The sequence below is a fragment of the Ascaphus truei genome, chromosome 1, assembly GCF_040206685.1.
Source record: "Ascaphus truei isolate aAscTru1 chromosome 1, aAscTru1.hap1, whole genome shotgun sequence".
Classification (NCBI taxonomy): Eukaryota; Metazoa; Chordata; class Amphibia; order Anura; family Ascaphidae; genus Ascaphus; species Ascaphus truei.
The window spans coordinates 208,586,027-208,608,737 of record NC_134483.1 but is presented as its reverse complement, the minus strand read 5'-3'; the positions used below and the strand labels follow the sequence as shown (position 1 = coordinate 208,608,737).

At 39.3% G+C, this 22,711-nt stretch overlaps 1 protein-coding gene across 24 annotated transcripts in view; it reads left to right on the top strand.

The window, feature by feature from the left end:
* The window catches only part of CSNK1G3 (casein kinase 1 gamma 3), a 143,551-nt gene that overhangs the window by 98,719 nt on the left and 22,121 nt on the right, over positions 1-22,711 (top strand). For 9 of the 24 annotated variants that reach the window (XM_075600681.1, XM_075600821.1, XM_075600729.1 and 6 more), the window contains 8 exons: positions 1,442-1,590; positions 5,883-6,117; positions 11,477-11,562; positions 14,557-14,641; positions 17,128-17,276; positions 18,521-18,616; positions 21,771-21,809; positions 22,313-22,408. In XM_075600681.1, the coding sequence (XP_075456796.1) occupies positions 1,442-1,590; positions 5,883-6,117; positions 11,477-11,562; positions 14,557-14,641; positions 17,128-17,276; positions 18,521-18,616; positions 21,771-21,809; positions 22,313-22,408 (935 nt within the window). The remainder of the gene's footprint in view (positions 1-1,441; positions 1,591-5,882; positions 6,118-11,476; positions 11,563-14,556; positions 14,642-17,127; positions 17,277-18,520; positions 18,617-21,770; positions 21,810-22,312; positions 22,409-22,711) is intronic. The other 15 variants (XM_075600811.1, XM_075600849.1, XM_075600858.1 and 12 more) reach the window with 5 other exon arrangements.

The window sequence follows — 22,711 nt, the reverse complement described above, 5'->3', positions numbered from 1 at the left end:
CACACACAAACACACACTGCATCGATGTGTAAAATGACTTGATCTGGGATATACCTTTATAATTATTGATCATTCTGATTTACAATATACTGGTAAAAACACCCATTTATAAAGGAATTTAAAAAAAAAAAAAAGTTTGCGGTTAAATATTTTGTTTTCAATTCACTCTGGGATGGTTCATGTCAATCATGACAGATTTAAAGGTGCCACGAAATACCAAATGAAATCTGTATAGTAGATCACTGCCAATAAGTCAAGCTGGAAAGAAATTGACGTCCAAGTCTAAATTAATTGTAAAGTTTTCCTGAAAATGTCAGCTGTACAACCTAAAATGTAGGAGGGCTTTTTCCCTTCACCTCCCACTTCTTTATGGTTGGTTATTTGTTGTTTAGGGGTGTAAAAAAAGGTCTTGATTACCTTGCCATTCCGTTTCCCAGTTTCCAAACTATCATACTCTTTAAGTGAAAGAAATGGAAAGTTCCAATCGTTCATACATTTAGCAAACGTACTTGTGCTTGCCATATTTGGCATCAGTCACTGTTTTAATCTATGAAATAGTTTGTCTTTATATAAGTGCACCTTTATCCCCTTAAACACATCACTGTCGCTGGCCCATCTTGAACTGCACCATTAACCTAATACAATATGATTTACTCTTGGACAGTTGATAATGCTTCCTGTAAATGTGATTTATATTTCTTTTGTTTTCTTGCTTGGGGAAAAAAACATCTGAAAATCGATTGTGTTTTTTAATTGAATTTGCTTGCAACATCCAGTTACTAACATGTACTGTTAAAATGTTAATACCTTTTCCCTTTTACAGTATGTAGTATTGTGTACAAGTCTGTCACACATCTCTTTCCCTACCATGTTTATAAATCTATTTCCGAATACTTCGGATTTGTAGATTGGTACAAGATTATTGTAGAAGTGTTTTCTCATTTTTCCTTTATTATTTGCTGGTTCATGTTTTACTATAATGCGTTTACTTACTTATCTATCCCTTATGATTTATTATGTTTTATATAATGTACTATTAAAAATGGTTTGTTTTAGAGATGTATTATATTGTACTTTAGTGATATTCCCTAGATATGCAATGGGGATGGACTAGTGCATTCTATGTTAGCACCCATATGGGTATACCCTTCACATAGCACTGTTTGGGTGCAAAACATGTTATAGGTGTTTTTAGGGTTCCCCCCCCCCTTTCCTAATTTTTTCATGCTTTTCTTTTGGTTTTATTCTTTTAAATACAATTAGATCACACTTGCAGCCATTCTGATTGGGTAATTTTGTTGTTGTGTGCTGACTTTTCATGGTTCCAGATTAGTAGATGGGCAATGAAAAGCTCAAATTGTGGAAAGCTTAAATTGTGGAAGTCACCTAAACGCCATCTCTAGACTTAATATCTAACGCGTTGTTTTTGCTTTTTCTCCAGATGGTGTACCTCAGGTTTACTACTTTGGCCCCTGTGGTAAATACAATGCCATGGTGCTAGAACTGCTGGGGCCTAGTTTGGAAGACTTATTTGACTTGTGTGACAGAACATTTTCACTCAAAACCGTTCTTATGATAGCCATACAGCTGGTGAGTAAAAGGGGTAATTTGTCAGTGATTTCTTTTAAGCAAGTGAAAAGCAGTTGGAACAAATAAAACTATATAAATATGCCATTTATTGATTAGCAATTTTTATATTAAGGAGCAGTTCCTCCTAGACTTTTTTAGCCCCCATTTTTACAGGGTTGGGAAACCTGAGCTAAACGCCAATATTTGCAGCTCCCGGGACCCTCTGGTTCACGAGATACTTACCATTTACTTTACCAGGTGTAAATCTACCTTAGGATAAATGTAATAGTTTCTCGCCTTTCCAGTAACAATCCTTAAAAAAAAAAAAAAAATTTAAATTATTATTTTTTTAAATATGGAAGTTAGGGGGGATTGCTTCTTGACCACTTTATCATTTTTGTTTAATAAATGCAGCAGGTCCTTACATCTACATCAATTCAATTATCTAAGCTGTTGGTAGATGGGCAATGATCCTGCTTCTCAGGGCATCCAATATGGCTGCTTTTTACAAAAGAGGACGTGTTGTGGCTTCATAAATGGTTGGTGTAGCAACCCAAGAAAACATCATAAATTAAAAATCATTAAAAAAGGGCATAATTAATGGTGGTGGGGGGGGGGGATACAGAGGGATACTGTCAGTATTATCTAATAGTGCACAACTGATTTAAAATATATTTTAGAGTTGAAATATTAGTGGAAGTGATCAGCAATGTAACACCCCTATTTAGACTTGAATTATAAAGTAGTTTGAAGAAAATCACATCCTTACTAAAAACTACAGGAGACCGACACTGAAGTGGGGAAACGAGGAAAAACGAACGTTGTTTGTGCAACATATATTTTTGTTAATGGAAAACGCCTTCAATCGTTCTAACTTAAAGTAATCAAATGTTTAACTGTAATCTTGGTGATCTGTTCAGAACAGCTGAAGTGACCCCAAGAAAAGGTAACAACTGATGTGAACATAAAAGCTCACCCCACAGAAAGTTTATAGAAGTGGCATAGACCATGCACATCTAGTCCCACTATACATGCATTCAGGCCAGACACCTGAAAGCTCTAACTTGTGTTAAATGTATAGGAAAATGGATAGGGTTATAGATTTTGACACCCACAAGGCATCCAACATTTTGCACATACAAATAGGTGCCATGGTAGTTCTTATACTTCTGCGTGTTGGAGGCACTTTCAAGCAATTCCCATGGAAGTCTCATAACCTATACAGCTTGCTATACACAGAAACTTTGTTTAATAAGTACAGCTGATCTTGCAGAATCCAAAATAAGTAGTATACCTGCTATATGGATACAGCTTGAGGCGATGGTGTCACTGTAATTTGTGTTTACACCAATGAATAATATGCCTTACCTGCCAACATAAAACAAGTTAATGGATTGAAATAAAGCTACTTGCAACTGACATAAGTAAACAAACCACTATTTCTGTGTATTATGCTGTTCAAGTGCTTCTACCGCAATAATTCTATTAGTGCGTTTTTTCATGCTGAGATGAAGAGCACAAGTATTGAAAATGTTGCATTCATTTTGATGTGACTCATTTGTTAAGAAAATAATTATTATGCACCATTTTAAGACTAGCATTGCAAAGTTCATCAACATATGACTGAGTTTATGCTTGAATATAATTTGCCCCAAAAAGAAGTCTGCACTCCTGCAAACACTTGTCGGTGTACATGTCTGCTTTGCAGCTTCAGTTTTATGTATACCTTCCAATTGTCCAACATTTGCCAATTTTGTGAACAAGCCTGCTCCTTGGGGTTTTTCAAGTGTTCATTATGTCGTTAATGGAGTGTTTTTTGGTTATCTGTTATTTTCTGTTGTAGACATAGAGGCCGATATGCACTAAATGGTGCTATACTTTAGCACATCCTGACTCTTCAAATGAATGGGAGTTAAGAAGTGCTAAAGCTTAGCAACTTGTGAGTATGGGTCAGAGGAGTACCTGTCACAAGGACATTAGAGATCTTTACTGGTGAAGCATAACGGTTTGGTGAGACTTCTTCGTCAGGTCAGGTGTCTCTAAAATTAACTCCAGTAATCCTGCCTTGTCTAAATTCCCTGCATGGAACTTCTTCTCATTCCTCTGCACTTGGACAGCCATATTACCAGCTGTGTGCCTCACTGCTACAATTATGTTACACTGCAAATAAAACATTTTATTGGCTGCGGAGTAACCTCATTAGAATGACTGGAAATCCTTTCCTCGTTATTTTTTATATGATCTAGTACCAACAGAGTACGCCAATTGTAGGCAACATGATATGAGCCCTCAAAGGGACCACACAAACACACCCTGCACAGGCAGAGGGGAGGCGATATTGCAGCCAGTCACCAGTTACCTGGGGAATACTGTCCCCGTTCCTTTTCTTCCACCGAGAACTAGTGATGATTGCAGGAGATGAGCGGGGAAATATTTAACAGTGCACTATCATTAATCAGCTGAGAGCGCAGGGAGACGCTACCATCCACTGTAGCAACATCTCCGCTCCCTCTGCACTGGAGGGAGTACGGGCTGCTGGGGCAGCCGGAGTTTGGGGACTGCAGATGAAGCCCCCAGGGACCGCCGGTTGCCCACCACTAATGTATGCAGGTCTTTCAATTAGAGGAACATATACAGAGCATATATAAGATAGTCAGGCACAAGTAAACAAGTAATAGGTAACTTAATTTTTAGTTATCTGAACCTGCTCATTTAAGTACTTTCTAAATAAATTGGTTTGCTGAGCTCTAATTGCATTTGACCATATTTCCCCTCCAGTTGTTTCCTAGCTTGCCAAATCTATTCTAAATCCTCTCCTAAATTCACTGCATTATCCATCTGGATTTGTCTCCCCTTCGAGTCTCTCTTCTCTAGGGTTTAACTCTGTGCATGCCATTAGAGAAATGTGTTGATTGCAGTCCCCTGGGGCTGTTTTTCTTCTATATGAACTTACTGTCTTCTGTGTAGGCATTTAGCATCAGGTAGAAAAACAAAAAAAACGATTCCTGCGCTCCTACCAATTAGGCTAAGATAAAATAATATTCTCATGAAAAAGGGTTTTTTGTTAAACCCTTTGGCCAAAGCATTTGTAAGCCTGCATGCCACATCAAGGCAACCCATTTAATGCAGGTACCTACACTATACTGTATATACATGTAATAATTGTCCCATGGACTGGTGAAAAAAGTGTTAAAGCACTGAAGGGGTTAAATAAAGCATGAGCTTATGTGAGTAGTGCAATTAAAATCTGGCTAAAGCCAGTATCATACTTACCTTTGCTATAAAGGTAAACAGGGTGCACAAATTCCCTGGTGTGAATATAATACAACTTACACATATACATCTCTCTGTCAGCCTTACACATTCACCTACCATTCAATGGAGGGTGATGTCCAGACTGACAGTGGGGTGTAATATACATGCACTAATTGGAAAATTGGTGGGCTCAGTAACTGCCATGTAAAGCAGATGAGCCAATAAACCTACCCCTATGACGTTTCAGAGATACTACATTAAAAATGCCCTATGGGAGTATGCAGCAAGGTCTTGCTGCTTAAAGCTGCAGTTCAGTCAATATCCTGCATGTGTGTTTTTTTTTAATAAATCAGTTCTGTAGTAAGAAAAAATACTTTTAGCATTTTCTGTTTTAAAAACAACAACTTTGAAAGACCAATTTTCTTGTATTCTATTTTAACAGCCATTTGCTAAGGCACTGCCCCTTCATGTCCTGTCACAAGCCCTGGCACACCCCTTTGTCAGCCGTGCCCTCCCTCTAGCACTTGTCAGTGCAGGATTGCTCATGAATATTCATGAGCTTCCACTGAGAGACAAGCAGAAGAAAAACAGATCCCTTCACTAATTATGTCACCAAATTTCGCCGATCAATACATGGAGAACGAATTGACCTGCAGCTATACAGTTCTTTAGTTAATTAGAGATTGCACACATGAAACTATTGAAGTAAAAATAAAAATAAAAAAGACTGAACTGCAGCTTTAATGTGAAGTATAGGCATATCCCATTGTGTTCTCCTTTATTCTTTTCTCTTGAACATAATTATTTTGGTTCTGTACCCACTTGTAAGGGCCATATGCACATTATTGCCTTCCCTAATTTGGAGATCCAGCCTTCCGGCACTGAATGGGGTACACATCAAGTTGACCTATTCGTTTTGTTTCCAGTTTGTAACATAATGTTTCAGCTTTTCTTTTTGCAGACATAAGTAGCCGTTTGAATATATGTGCAATGATTATTACATTTGTGTACTTTAATAACTTTTTTCCCCTCAAACACTGTGTTCTTTTCTTGCACAGCTTTCCCGCATGGAATATGTTCACTCAAAGAACTTAATATACAGAGATGTAAAACCCGAGAACTTCTTGATAGGTCGTCCAGGAAACAAGAACCAGCAAATAATTCATATTATAGATTTTGGCTTGGCAAAGGAATATATAGATCCAGAAACCAAGAAGCACATACCCTATAGAGAACACAAGAGCCTTACAGGAACAGCTAGATACATGAGTATAAATACACATTTAGGAAAAGGTATGTATAACTAGAAATATTGTGATGCCAATTCCTTATCTAGTTTGATTTTTTTGGGGGGGGGGGGGGGGTTACAAACCAGCTGTACAAGAGATGCTGAATTAGTCCTAGGTTAGTAGAATGTAGAATGACAATTGAGGGGCATGTTATATGATCATTCGCTCAGAAGTAATTTGAATTCAATCTCCTAATTCACAATCAAATAGTTAAACCACCAACGCTTTAATTGAACAAATGTCTGCATGTGTGGCGGAGTTGTGATAACTTTAATAAAATATATAATTTTTGTTAGCACTGCTGTAATGTATAAATGATTCAAATACCTGCCATGAATCAGATTCTATTCTGATATTAAAGTAGTTAAGAAGCTAAACTGAAAAAAAAGGAAAGGAATGCATCCTTAAGTGAACTGTTAAGTGTTTTATTGTCAAAACCATACTAATAGTTCCAATATCCCTTTGGTCAAACAGATAATGGGTGATGCAAAGCAACAGAACAGGAGGTGACCTGTACTTGCCATGTACTTGCCATGTACTTGCCATGTACTTGCCATGTACTTGCCATGTACTTGCCATGTACTTGCCATGTACTTGCCATGTACTTGCCATGTACTTGCCATGTACTTGCCATGTACTTGCCATGTACTTGCCATGTACTTGCCATGTACTTGCCATGTAGTTATTCCAGCACAGTAGAGGATCGGTCCAAATTGTTTAATAATTCATGTGCTCTGTGAACATGTTCTGTGGCTGCCGTTATTTTTGTATTTATGGCACGCCTTTTATGGTTACACAGATTGTTTACAGGTTATTTAAACATTACGTAGACCTTCTGGCATATGTATTTCACCCAAAATAGTTTTTCTTCGCACACCATGGCTTTGCTTTTTTTCTTAAGAGAAAAGTGCTGTAAAATCGCCAAGGCTGGAAAGGTTTAATTCTGCATATTCTCAGGGTGGCTTTGCAGCCTCGCCTAGATTATACGGTCATTGGGATTGGTGGTTTGTTTGCTCTGTTACAAATGCTGTAGATCAGGGCTCTTCAAACAGCTCCCCAAATGGACCAGAGCACGACATAACTAGGAGTAGAAGGGGAGCTTATTGCCATGTAATTTGATGTATGTAAAAACTATATAATATTTCAACATTTTGCAGATGTCTGTATCCTATATATTTACATAACCTTAATTTATCAGTGCGTTTGTGTGCAAAATGGCACTTTGCTGCCGCTAATGTTATACAGGTTTCTTCAGCAGCCGAGTCCTAGGGCCACAACAAGTCCTTGGATTTTTCCATTCATGTTTCTGACCCTAAATTGAGTTGTCCATCCGTTAGGCTGCGCTGATAGTGCCGGCGACAGCGACGTCGCGGCAAAACAAATGCATTGCCGCCGCCGTGTGCGCTTATAGTAAGCGCGACGGATTGGTCGCGATCGCGGGAAGTCATCTCAATTTGATTTTCCAGCGACCGTCGTCGGCACTATAGCGTAGCCTTAGGCTAGACGTGGCTCACAAGGGGATTTCCATCCCCGACACTGTTCATGAGTCTAATTTGGCAGCGGAAGAAATCTGTAGGGAGGAAGTATATATTTTTTTAAAAATGGTAAAACAAGCGTCTCCTAAATTGTGCAAGAACCGTGTTGCAATGTTTTGCTTTTTCCTTTATTTTACCTGCCTGTAAAATAGCCCTAAGTGTCATTTGTGGCCATAGTTTTGCCTTTCAGTCCTTGAGAGAGTGACAGTCCGGGCACCGGTGTAAGGGTATTCCTGCAGGTGCCCTAGGGGTGACCCTTCTGCTTTGCGCACCGCTCCCCTCTTCCCCCTACAATTAACACTTGAAAAATGTTTATTGGGCATTAGTATGAATACACATTCTTCATTTCTATTGAGATCTCTTTTACATTAAAAAGAATATACTGATTGTATAAATAATAAATGATTGTACAAATAATAAATGATTTGTACATTCTCATTGTCCTGGGGGGAGGGTGGTTATGGGACTAGGAGGGAGGAGGAGGTATGGGTCTAGGAGGAAGGAGGAGGAGGTATGGGCCTGGAGGGCAAAGAGGACCACAATGGCATCCACATGTTCTCCTCTTTCACCTCACCTTGCACTGGTAATGAATATAAAACTACAAATCTTGCATTACTCCAGGTTTTTTCAGCAGATGGCTGTGTAGCCAACTGGATCAGTAGGTTTGTAACATGCTGTAGACCAGCGACACATTTTGTCAACTCCATTATTGGCAGGCTGCTTTATGTAGCTTTATCTTTCTGTGTGTGTGTAATGTATTTAGCTTCTTTTTGCTGCCATCTGCTGGGGAAAAGGTGAACAGCATTAAATTCTGTGTTTGGCCAGAGTACTGTAGCTACACCAACAATTCAAATTAGTTAAGTGCATCAGGTATTTCTCAATGACTATCAGCTGTATTCAGTTACTTTGTTTTTTTTTTTTTTTTTTGAAGATACCTAAAAGAAGTCAGAGCAGAGTTTGCTGAAGCACATACATTGCTGTTAATATTTCTGCACCCTTATTTGCACAAAAATGCTTTTGTGCTTTTCGCCCACTGAGGCATGCAGCAGTGCTGACACTGCTTGTATTGTGTCAGCACGGTGAATAGTGTGCACTTGGAATATTTACAGCAGAACATTATTTATTTAACTTGTAGGAGAAGAAAGCTCCACAGCATTAAACCTAAGCCCGACTAAACAGTTGCTGTCGCTTGAATCCACAGCGATGAAAGTTATGAAAACACAATTCATTCTATTAAGTCATGCATTGTGACACTTGGAGTAATGAACAGTGTGTGCAAGGGCATGCTACATAGTCTTTAAAATACATTCATATATTGCCGCATAAGTGTAATGAAATCCATTGTGTAAAATGATGGCTCTGGTCTTTTCTCAGAAAGCGGCACCCCTCTTTAATGCTTAATGCTGTATATGACACTCGGGCCAAAGGGCAGGATTTTTTGTTGCCTTTTGTTCGTTTAACAAAACTACTTTTTAATATAATAAAACAAGAAACAAAGAAGTCCAGAGCAACATCCAATGTGACAAAATTACACAGTGAAATGCCTATATATGTCTTGAAAAAGGGTCATTTAGTAAACCCTTTGGCCAAAGCGTATAGGCCTGCGAGCCACTTTCAAGGCATGACCATAATATCGCAGGTCCTAACACTAACTGCTTCACATACTTATTTACCTCTATAATTAGAGGAAGGATGGTCCTGGCATTGAACCTGTCGCAACCAGCTGTATGAAAAGGAAACCTGCTAACTTGGAAAGTGGGGAGGGGCCACTAACCTCCAAAACTGCTGACCAGCTGGACAAAGTTAACAAACACACAGATTCCCCTGCAAGCTCTCAGAAACCCCCCCAAATTACCACAAAATATATTTATGTATATGTATCAAAAGGAGTGCTACTGGGTGTGGCTATTGTATAAAACAAGAAAAAAAAGAAGTCCAGAGCGACATCCAATGTGACAAAAATACACAGTGAAATACCAGGACTATCCTGCCTCTAATTATAGCGATAAATAAGGATTTTAATCAGTTAGTGTTAGGACCTGCGAAATGGTCGTGCCTTGAAAGTGGCTCGCAGGCTTATACGCTTTAGCCAAAGGGTTTAACTAAATGACCCTTTTTCAAGAGATATAGGTATTTCACTGTGTATTTTTGTCACATTGGATGTTGCTCTGGACTTCTTTGCTTCTTGTTTTATACAATTAGCCGTGCCCAGTAGCACTCCTTTTGACACAACTATATACTGTATATATATTGGGGGCTTTCTGAGAGCTTGCTGGGTATCTGTGTGTTTATTTTTTAATATTCCAATAGCCGTTAGTTATACTTAACATTGGAGTATTTATTGTCATTGCAGATAGAATACGTGCCACATACAGGTTGGCATATTGGTGTTACATTTCAACTGCTTTTTCAGCTCAACCAGCTGTCCCCTCAAAAATGCATTAAGAGCCAAGTTCTTATAATGCAGCATTGTTCCCCAAACCATAATTCTTCAGTTCGTTTTTCAGAAACACGAATCCTCCATTCAAATTGGTTATTGGTAATTGCATTTGTTTCTGTGGGACAAATCATTGGCACAATTTGCAGGATTGTATTTTACATTCCTGAGATACTATGACCGTTGCAAAAACAGGGCTCCCGCAAGTAGGATTTGCAGTTTTGAAGGGTGACAAAAAAGGAGAATCTGTTCCTACGTTGGGCAGTGCCATCTGGTGCCTAGATGTTAGAAAGAATAAGAAAGACCGCAGAACATGCCAACCTAATACAACATTGTAGCCAGTGGCCTAGCACGTTTGTTTTTGGTGTTGGGTAATATAATATTTGATGTACCCAATGCCTTGCTTATCTTCCTCTCTAATAACATTTCTTGCCCCCTCCAGTTACAGATTTATTTCCTTTGGTTTATTCGCTCGGTGGTTCCTTATAGGGCTAGTTCCATGTACCGAGTCATACAAATGTGTCCATGTGAGCAGCTGCCATAGAAATATTCAGCTACCCATTAGGTTTTTTTTGTTTTTGTCTAAACGAGTTTGTTTCTATATTCTTCCAGGGGGTTTGTCTGATAATTATTGTTCTTTCACAGTATCTCTTTAGACTGATTTTGCTGCTGTCATTAGCCAAACAAAACAGCAAAAGTGAAAAGTTCAGATCTTTACAGAAGAGACTAGGTGAAGATTGAAAAAAAAAGAAGAAAAAAAAACATTGTACTTAATTACTATGCAGACATTACCAGTGAATATATAATTATTTAAAAACGTGTTTAATAGGTGTCGCCTACAGCAGGGCTGTTCAACTTCAGTCCTTAACCCCCACCCCCCTTCCCAACAGGACAGGTTTTCAGACTATCCCTTCAGCACAGGTGGCTCCATCAGAGGCTCAGTCTTTCACTGAGCCTCTGATACACCATGATAAAGCTGGGACATCCTGAAAACCTGACCTGTTGTGGGTCTGCGGGGCTTCAGGACTGGGGCTGAGCACCCCTGACCTACAATATGTTTAACCCATTAAGCACGCTACTGCCATTAGTTCACTTTGCTTCTGGGACTGCTTCTTTAACCGGTCACTGGCACCAGCTACACCACGTTATAGAGATGAACAAGGAATCTGCAGATACAGCTATGTTATATTTATTTCTATTCTCACACGATAGTCACTGGTTATCCCTAAAACAGAGTTTGTCTGGGTGTATCTGCTATTGGCCATGAGGTCACCAGTAATATAATTAAATGACTATGCAGAAAGTAAATAGGCCAATGTACTTTCATGGAAATAAAAGCAAATACAAAGCAGTTGTCAAAGGAAATAAATGTCTTGTTTTTTTTTTTTTAGAGCAAAGTAGAAGAGACGATTTAGAAGCATTAGGACATATGTTTATGTATTTTCTACGAGGCAGCCTTCCGTGGCAAGGTTTAAAGGTACAGTATCTTTCTTCTTTTCCAAAAAGCAATCGGTGGGAATAACTCCCGTTTTGTGCATGACACTGAGCAAAATACGGAACCCTACAAACGTTTCCGATTTTCTCCCCATAATGAAAATAAACCCTGTTTGCGGGAGGAGGAAGCTATTTCGTAAAGATCGTGGTATTGCTTCTTGTGCGCTAAGCTTGGTTATTGAAGGCTTGAGTCAAATTCCTACCCCAATCATTCAGTACTGGACATGAAGTGAAGTGATATCTCTTGTGCCCCTTTTACCAAGTTATAATGTGCTCGTAACCAGAATGAAATGTTATGGCTGCTGGGTTGCATAGTTCTTGTGCCTTTTTAGTCACACATCCAGTTGGCGGGTCGATTGTTGATTTTGTGATGTGAGTGCCTGTTGAGGGATTGGAGAAGAATGCCCTGCCAATTAGTATTTGCTGCATATCTAAAGTGGCGAATCCCCTGCTGAAGCCTGGGAGTTAACGCCTAATGTTAGTACAGGCAGTCCTCGTTTTACAACGCTTCGCTTTACAACGAATGGCTTATCCAACGCTATGCAATGCATACCTATGTTCATTTTTACAACACCAAAACGGCTTATCCAACGCTCTTACAATGCTTTGCAAAGTTTTTATGTGTATATAATATATATATATATATATATATATATATATATATATATATTATACCATATAATATATTATATTTTTATATTTTTATATTATATTATATATTATGTAATATTATATATAATACAGTATATGCACTATATAATTTATGTGTATGCTGCATATCTTATTGTCTGCGTAAAATATTTTGTGTATTTTAGCATTAAAAATGCCTTTGGGAACGGAACCTTTCATTTAAACAGTGTTCCTATGGGAAAACGTGTTTCGCTTTACAACGTTTCGCTATCCAACGCCATTTTGAGTAACGCATTGTCGGATAACTGAGGGACTGCCTGTACTGTAACTTGTCTGCTGAGCATCTCCTGCTTGCAAAGAAATAAAACACGTTTTCTTTAGTGTTTACAAATCGGGGTTTTAATCCGTAGCGTCTTAATATTTCATATTAAATATATACTTTCTATTATACCCATTTACTGCTAAAGCAGCTGGATGGATAGTGCATAGTTTTTAGTGAAGTGCCACTATAAACTGAAAACTACTGCCCGGCTGCTTTAGCTGCCAAGTAAATGGGTATACAGTAGATCGAAAGTAATAGCAGGCACAGATACAAAAAGTTTATTACCAAGGTCAACGTTAACCTCGATAATAAACTTTTAGTATTTTTGCATAAGTTCTGGTGTGCCTGCTATTTAAGTAATAATCCCTGAAGAACAGGGCATTACTGGCCAATAATGCCCTGGCTGGAAGAGTTGAAGGCCCGAGGCGAAGCCGAGGGACTTTAACCCAACCAGGGCATTATTGGCCAGTAATGCCCTGTTCTGAGGGGATTATTACTATTATAGGCTAAATGTAGGCTTATTTCATAAATAGACACTTTTGTATAGTTAAATATATTTTTTTTATTAAAATAAAATGGTAAATACATGAAACCACCTTTATATACGCTTACACTGCAGATATCTATAGCCACACACTGCCGTCCCGTCTGTGTACACACGCACACCGCACACCACACCACACACAACAGCACACCACACACCACACACAACAGCACACCACACACAACACAATGCCTCTACACACACACACACACACACACACACACACACACACACACACACACACACACACACACACACACACACACACACACACACACACATACACACACACATACACACTCGAGCTCTAGACACACAACACAGCACCTCCTCTACACTCACTACACAGCACCTCTACACACACAGCAGCAGCTCTACACACACAAACTCTGCTGCTACACCCATAAACACTGCTACTGACACACACACACACACACACACACACACACACACACTAGCTCTATACACACACACACAGACATTAGCTCTACATTCACACAAACTGCTGCTACACATACAACAGCACAACACACACACACTCCAGCCACAATAAAAAATGCAGCAACTTACTAAACTTTGCACTCTCCCCCCCCAGCTCTACACACAACACAAGACAGCACCTCTATATCCCCTATCCCCCCCCCCCCACACACACACAACACTGCACCTCTATACACAACACACTTATTTCTTTGCAGTCTCCCCCCCCCCCCCCCCCCCCCCAATTACACTGAATCTGCTCAGAAAATCTCAGTCAGCTCGGTAGGGGGAAGAGTCAAACCGTGGCTGATACTTTTTGACCAATCCCCTGCCATGTCTCAGAGCTCTTACTTAATTCAAACCAATCCCCTGCCCTGTCTCAGCTGTTCTGAAAGCTGATTGGCTGGAAATAAACAGATTGAAAACTGCATTTTGCAAGCTGCTGAATTTCAGGGCATTACTGTGGATAATGCCCGTAATTTTAACCAATCAGAGAGCAGGGTTTTCAATAATGCCCTGAATTTTACTGCTTTAGCCTATAATACTTATTATATGCACCTATCTATCTATACACACACACACACACACACACACACACACACACACACACACACACACACACACACACACACACACACACACACCATATACACACACACCATATACACACACACACACCATATACACACACACACACACACACACACCATATACACACACACACACATAAACATACACACACACACACACACACATAAACATACACACACACACACACACACACATAAACATACACACACACACACACACATAAACATACACACACACACACACACATAAACATACACAATATATACATATGCATATATACATATGCATACACAATATATACATAAACATGCACATACAGTATATACATATACACATATACATACGCACGCACATGCACACTTGAAACGTTTTTAATGAACCCTCGATTTTTATTCCCCACTGTTTTTTAGGCCGACACATTGAAAGAAAGGTATCAGAAAATTGGAGATACGAAGCGAGCGACGCCGATTGAAGTACTTTGTGAGAACTTCCCAGGTAAAAGCTGCCTTTTGTCTGTCCTATGTTCTTCAGGAAAGAGACCATTATTTTTATATGCAGATTAGCCTCAGATAAATGTGCAATCATGATGTGCAATTGTGTTGAAGGATCATTATGGTCTCATTGAAGGGCATTTTGTTTTTGTCAGACAGCCGTACTCATCTATATGTAAATGTAGTTTTCATGGGGAGCCTGCCATCTTTTGAATTTGATTTGCGTCTGAATTGTATGTCGTCTGTAACTGAGCTAGACTTTTGTATTGCTTAAACTGCTGGCAAAATAAGAACACATTGGCTAATGTGTCCCTTTCTCCTTCCCTTATTTTATCACTATCTGTTTTAGCCTATTGAGTCTACTTGAAATGAAATTGCAGTTCCATATTAATTATTCATTGTGTATTATTTGACGAGGAAGCCGTAGCTGTGCGGTTCTTTGTCTTGCAACCAATCAGAAGACAGTAATTGTGTTCTCAAGTTCTGGGGTTCATTATGCTTTCTTTTAATGAAGCATCATCTTACTGAAGCAGCTACCTCTTGATATTGAATATTCCATTGTGTTTTGTATTTATGATTAAACACGTTTTATTTCCTCCGGTGTTTTATTGTAGGCAAAGCATCAGTGACCATCTTTTTCTGATGTCACGATTCAGAAAAGTTATTGATTACGAAGCCATTAAAATTAACAGCTTGACAACATTCTTTTAAGAGAAATGCATTTTATGTATATTTTTAAATTGTCTTCAAAGGGTTTTGTAATGCCTTTTATCTACAAAGGAGCCAGTAAAGTAGCAATATGGAGACTGCACCTAATTTTTTGTGCTTAACCTTTACAGTGCTGGGAGTGTGGCAGCCTCAGAATGCCCCTGAACACTTCCACTCATGTAAGCGTTCCTGGAACATCACAGGTGCCTATGCCGTGCCAGGTACATCAGGCACTAGAAAGGTTAAATGCACAGAAAGTTTTGTTGTTCTAAGTAACTGGAACATCATCTTATTAAAGGCTACATGGTTTTTTTTTATGGCTGCTGGCTGTTGAAGGATAATCCATACAATTTGGGGTTTGTGGATTTGGATATAGAGTCAACGTGTCTGCAGCTGTGTAACCTTTCAATAAAGTATGGGTTTCTGATGTTGGGGAAACCATGGCAGTATTGTACTTTGCAAACTCTTCCATGCAGTTATTCATTGAATTGTAGTGGTTTTGTTTTGCTATGTACAGGCATACCCCACATTAACGTACGCAATGGGACCGGAGCATGTATGTAAAGCGAAAATGTACTTAAAGTGAAGCACTCCCTTTTCCCCACTTATCGATGCATGTACTGTACTGCAATCGTCCTATATGTGCATAACTGATATAAATAACGCATTTGTAACAGGCTCTATAGTCTCTCCACTTGCGCACAGCTTCGGTACAGGCAGGGAACCGGTATTGCTGTTCAGGACGTGCTGACAGGTGCATGCGCGAGCTGCCGTTTGCCTATTGGGCGATATGTACTTACTCGCGAGTGTACTTAAAGTTAAGGTCCTTAAACCGGGGTATGCCTGTACATGGTCTAATTGAAATGTTTCACCCATACTTTTCTCGTACAGCTGCCAATTTTAGTCCCCGACTTCACAATTCAAGAAGTAAATTTCCCAATGCCTTACAAAGTATGCATTTTACGTATGCAGAGTGTACCTTATTTATTTCCATATACTGTAGTTTGGAGACCGACTGCAAGAATATTACATCACCGCCACTAAAGAAGTAGAAAGTCATATAACACATCGATGCAATAAAGAGACTTACAGTATGCTGTAACGGCTATAGCAGGGGTCACTACTAAAAACTGAAACGTTTTAATGAGTGGTGGGTTTAGTTTCACCACTAGTAAATAGAGTGGGCATTTGTGTTTTTTTATGAAAAAATGCCATTGGCATGAGCTTGAGTCTCCATTGTTCCAGTATGTAAATATAGACAATAGAGATACATTCCTGATGGTGTACCTAAGCAATTTTCCATTTACTTGGTAAATGAAATAATGCATGAGTGCATCCCAAAGGGTTACTCGCCCAAGGCAAATGACAACTGCAATTTTCAGGCCTGTTGATATATGGTTTAAACTTTAATTGCTGGAAGCACAAACTCCAGTAGTTAATTTGCAAAAAAAGCAAATCCTGTTGTGAAGAACACTCATATAAACATACCTTATTCCATTTGACCTTATTCATGCTGTGACACAAAGTTCTCCCTGAACACCTCTTTATCATAGTGTCACGTCTTGATCAGGGCAATATTCTGAAGTTGGCGCTGATCCAGTTTATATTCTAGGCTTGCTGGTTTAGTAGAGATGATGCATACGTGTAGTTGTGTTTAATAGAAGCAACTCTAAATGATTACCAAGTATAAAATGTTTACGTGCTGCAATTTGTGAGTTAAGTATGTAACTGTTCTAAAAGGTAAAAGCACAAAACCAAGTCAATTTTCTTTTCTTTTTATAGAAGAGATGGCTACATATTTGCGCTATGTAAGAAGACTAGATTTTTTTGAGAAACCAGACTATGACTACTTAAGAAAACTTTTTACAGATTTGTTTGATCGTAAGGGATACATGTTTGATTATGAATATGATTGGATTGGGAAACAGCTGGTAAGTGATGACAGAATTATTGTGTAGCGTTCAGGAGGTCTGTGTATATATCTTTATTTATTTGTGGGCTTTTTTGACTTCAATGTTGAAGTCGTGTACAACTCAACAGTGAAATTGTAGTGTGCAGACCATTTTTTCCAGGGATCAAAATGTTTGTTATTGGCAGAACATTAAAAAAAACGTTATGGTGGGGTAAACGTGTCACAAAAACCCTCCACTGTACAGTGTACAGCATACAGCAAATTAAAATTCTGAATTTAGATCAAGGGTTTCACGCTCGTGCTGTCTGATGTGTGGTGTAGGTAGAAGACAGATCCCCTTGCTGCTGGGCGCATGGAGTCACTCCCCAATTACTCCTAAACGAGAGAGTCCGAAGGTTTTTCTCAGAAAACACAAACGGAGCGCTGTGTGCATATTTTTTTATCAAATTAAAATTACATTCGTGGGTAGCTTTAAACGTCAAGAAGTAAAGTGACCCGCTGTGCGTGCTCATGTGCATGTCATTACCCAGAATCCCAGGCTGCATTGAAAGCATTATTTGCTAAGCAATAATGGGGAAAGACAGGGTTGCAGACCTGCCTGAGACATGCAAATGCACAATAAGTTATATTTTTATTTACTGTGCATGGTATAGTGGAAGGTTTTTGTCACTTTTTTTTTTTTGTATTTTTTTTTTTTTTAAATGTTTGGTTATACCCACTTACCAGCTTGACGTTGCATAGCCAACAACCAACCTCATACGGACTCAAAAGATGAAAACAGTTGTCTGTGAGAAGGTTTACTGGCTATGCACTTCTTAAACCCGGGCTGTGCAGAAACGCTGTGTAAGACGACAGGCGTAAGCTTATAGGGCTCCATGTTAAAATGGATAAGGAGTAAAGTGTGACTCACTGTGCTCATTTGCATGTCCTTACCCAGAATCCCTGGCTGCAGTGGAAGGAATGTTTGCTAAGCGATAATGGTAAGAGACAGGGTTGCAGACCTGTCTGAGACATGCAAATGTATCCTCAAGTGATATTTTTATTGAATAGCAGAAAACAACTCTTATATACCCTTGTTCCCCCCCCACCCTCCCAAATCTTGTGGACTCAACATATCACCACTAATGCCTCTCCCCAACATCCTTATAATATCATCATTTATTTAATGTTATTCTAAGAAACAATTCATTGTCAGATTGTTCTTGATATCCCTGTATTCAGTTGCATTTACTTTGTGAATTTAATTTTATTTATTTTTTTTAGCCTACACCAGTTGGCTCCATTCATGCAGACCCAGCTCTTTCATCAAACAGAGAAGCACATCAACACCGAGATAAGCTGCAACAAGCCAAAAATCAGGTAGACATGCTTAATTTTGCATATCTGTAGTTAAAGGAGCAGTTACTCTCCCAGGTTTTATATATGTATATAAGATATCCTTACCAGGCAGACAGTCCAGGAAAGCTTCCAGTAAGAACAAGACAGCACTCAGTTGAAATTTGATTAACAAATTGTATTGAAGATAGATAGCACGCACACCAACGTTTCGGTCCTCTAAATATATATATTTAATTTTTTTTTAACATATTTACCAGGATGGGGAGCAGCGGGTCCCTGGAGCTGAACAGCATTAATTTCAGCTCCAGCCACCCCATGTTGCCACCCATGGTCCCTGAGGTACTTGGTGGGAAAGGTGCCGCAGGGACTTCCGGCTCATTTAAATCCCCCTTGTCATGCCGTGGCTTTATATTGACACGCCTAACTCAGGAGAATTGACCCGCCATTTTGTTTCCCCTAGAGGAGACGCTACTGGTGTCACCTTCCCCGGGTAAGTATCTCATGAACCAGAAGGGCCTGGAGCTGAAATCAACCCAGTTCAGTTCCGGGGCCCCTTGCTTCCCCTCTACGTAAAAAGAACAAGGTGGGAGCGGAAAAATAATTGGCAATAGGAACTGCACGGTGAAGCCTGTGTTAAACATGTCGGGATTTATTCTGTGATCTCAGCATTGCAACTTTCCCTTCCCGCCTCTCTCAATAAACATTTAATTGCCCATTAATCATTCTAACTTGTAAAGTAACACTGTAAGACCTAGTGCTAAATAGATATGTTTTTTTCAATCATGTGAAGCTGCTAACTTGTTACTTCAAATCAATGTTTTTCCTTTTCTTCTTTTTGTTTTTAAACACCTTGAATGTCAGCAATTATGGGTTTTAATGTGTTTTTGTTTTCCGCTTCAACACATTGTGACATCTATACATCGTAGTATAATTGTATTAATTTTTTTTGTCATACAACTCCAGCATTGCAAAATTGTGAGGAGTACAATAATGCTGCTGATGGATCTGCACTGTTTTTGTTGTTGTTATTTTTGAAGCGCACAATGACTTCACTAGCAACTTCTGAACCCTGAAAGATCTTTAGAATAATACTTTACCATTCAAAGTATTCGTATGTGCCAGTGATTAAATATATGTATGTATTATTTTAATAGAGACTCAACACAACTTGAGCGCTAATGCAACCTTAGTCAGTGTAATGTGTGTACAAGAGATTGTTACAATACCAATTTCGTTAAAATGTCCAGTGTCCTGCAGCCTAGAAGACTTAAAGGATTGTCCAAGAAATCCTTCTTGATAATCGTGTGAAAAGTCCTCCTTGTCGCTGAAACTCCGGCTGGTGATGTAGATACCATCCCGTGGATATGGAAAGAAAACAGTAAAATATTGCTTCAATACCTTATTATGACAATGTGTGTTTTGTGATCACCTCATTGTGCACCCTTTAAAGTGCTAGTTGTTTGTTCAGTATATGACACCCACTTGCTTTTTGAGGATATGTTCTTTACAGGATAGTGATTTGGATCTTGTTTCCTGTGACATTATTTGATAGTTTAGCTCTTAAAGTAGTAAGGGACATAATTAAACTATCAATAATGTCACAGGAAACTAGATCCAAATCACTATCCTGTAAAGAACACATCCTCAAAAAGCACGTGGGTGTCATATACTGAACAAACAACTAGCACTTTAAAGGGTGCACAATGAGGTGATCACAAAGCACACATTGTCATAATAAGGTAGTGAAGCAATATTTTACTGTTTTCTTTTCATATCCACGGGACGGTATCTACATCACCACCCGGAGTTCCAGCGCCAAGAAGGACCTTTTCTCTTCGCATGTGTTTTATGTTCAGCTAAGATTTAGGCTCCTCTGTGGTCCATTTATTTAATATACTTAAACTTCTCTTCAGTGGAAAAGGGATACTGATCCCGCAGCAAGTTCTCTTCACTTCTACTATCAGAGAGCAAGCTGATATACGACACTGAGGATCATGTTTGGTGCCATCAACCTCATTAGCGCCTCTCCCATTGTCAGTGATGAGAAATGCCAGGGTAGGAATGTGTAAGCGGAACCAGGGCGGCCCTTAACACCCAACTCTTGGGCGTCTCCGACATCGTATGCAGTGGGATTTCTTTGAATTGAATCTCACTTTAAGTGATGGTTAAATAGGTTTAAAGACCTATACTTCTCCTGTTACATGTTGGCCCTAATTCAATGTTGTGAAGTCTTCCCAGTGCTGGAGAAGGTTTTAGTCCCTTTCATTTGAATGGAACGCGTCTTCTCAAGTCAGGAAGTTCAGCTTCACAGCACATTGAATCAGGGCCTGTGAGTCCTACCAATTCTTTTTGTACACTTCACGTCAGACATTACAAATGGATTTGTAAGGTGTGGTATATGGGTTGTTGGTGTAAATACTAAGAAAATGTTGCTTTTGCTTTAATGTCACTAGTTACATGCCTCTTGTCCTATAAATTAGGAGTAAATCGTGGGTCTATTTGAACCATTGTTTCACACACAGATAAAACATACATGATTTATAGCAACCATTGCAATAAGTCAAATTTGCCTTTACTTGAATCAGGATTATTTAGATTTGGTGTCCATGTCCTGAAATCTTGGCTTTTTTTCAGCAGGGCTAAATATTAGAAATATGACCTGTAACTTGCATTACTCTTCTCAGTAGTGGTAAGAATGCAGTCACATGATGGCATTTAGTAGGAATATTGGAGAGTGATTAACCGGCAGATTTGGGCATTATTACATTGCTCGGCAGTCTCTAGACTACGCTTGCCGTTCCCACATATCTGCATGCAAAGGGAAATGTTATTTTCTTGAACCACCCTGTGTACGTTTGAAATCAGGGGTGGCCGACTCCAGTCCTCCAGAGCCACCAACGGGTCAGGTTTTAAGGATATTCCAGCTTCCGCACAGGTGACTGTCTTCAACTGAGCCACTGATTGAGCCACCTGTGCTGAAGCAGGGATATCCTGAAAACCTGACCTGTTGGTGGTCCTTGAGGACTAGAGTTGGCCACTGATTTAAATCATGTTATGCTCTGTGTGCAAGACGAGTGCATATACAATCTGCCATTCCAATTATAATCAATGTTGAAGTGTTGAGTTCACATTTGATATTTCAAAATAGTGCTAATTTTCTATACGATGTTTCTAGTTGTCAGAAGATGTATTTGAAAATCCTTCCGAAATCCAGGCAAGCTATGTTATTAGATTTTCTGGAATAACGACCCTCTGGTGTCTTCTCTGCTCTTGGTATCTGAAAGTTTAGATCTTTTCCTGCTCTACCTTTCTGGTTTATCGCGAAGTAGCACGTTTTTGTACAAGATCTTTGTGGGGGAAAAAAATAGTCATCAAATGTTGACACTAAACGCACAAAACTTTGGGGAGAATCATACAATTTTGTTTGGGTGGGGGGGGGGAGGTGGAGATATCACAATGAAATAAGGCCTAAACATTACTGGAGTGTACCAAGTACTTGTTTTTTCCTTCTGCTTTTACTAGAACCCAGTCTGCATGGTGTTTTCGTGTGACCGTTCGTGTGCTGTGTAGTGCGTTACTGTACATATGCACCGTACGATGTGTGTGCTGTGTTTATTTGATTTCACATATTGTGTGACGAAGCATGAGGTGTTTAATATGTTTTGGGTTTTTCTCCCTCCTCTTTCATGCATGCTTTATGCATTATATAATGGGCAGTCGGCAGACCACAGGGCAGCTTGGGACTCCCAGCAGGCCAACCCCCATCACCTAAGAGCTCACCTAGCAGCTGACAGACATGGTGGCTCGGTACAGGTATTTTCTGCTTCTTTGCATGACTGACTACTTGCGCCTCCTGTAACCCCCGGCGTGCCCCTCTGATCCCATAGCATGCTTTCTGTTTTTAGCTGGAGTGCTGCTTTTTAGTCTGTTCCTGATTGCATCGCTGTGTTACTTGTTGTTTCAGAGCTGCTAATTCACATCCAGACATCTTTATCTAAGACCTTTGGCTTGACCGATCTTTTGGCTAATTTAAAAATGTGCTTCAAAACTCCTGTCCCTTGTTAACAAATGTTTTCAACGTGACGTAAAATGATAGATTTTCAACTACATGTCAAC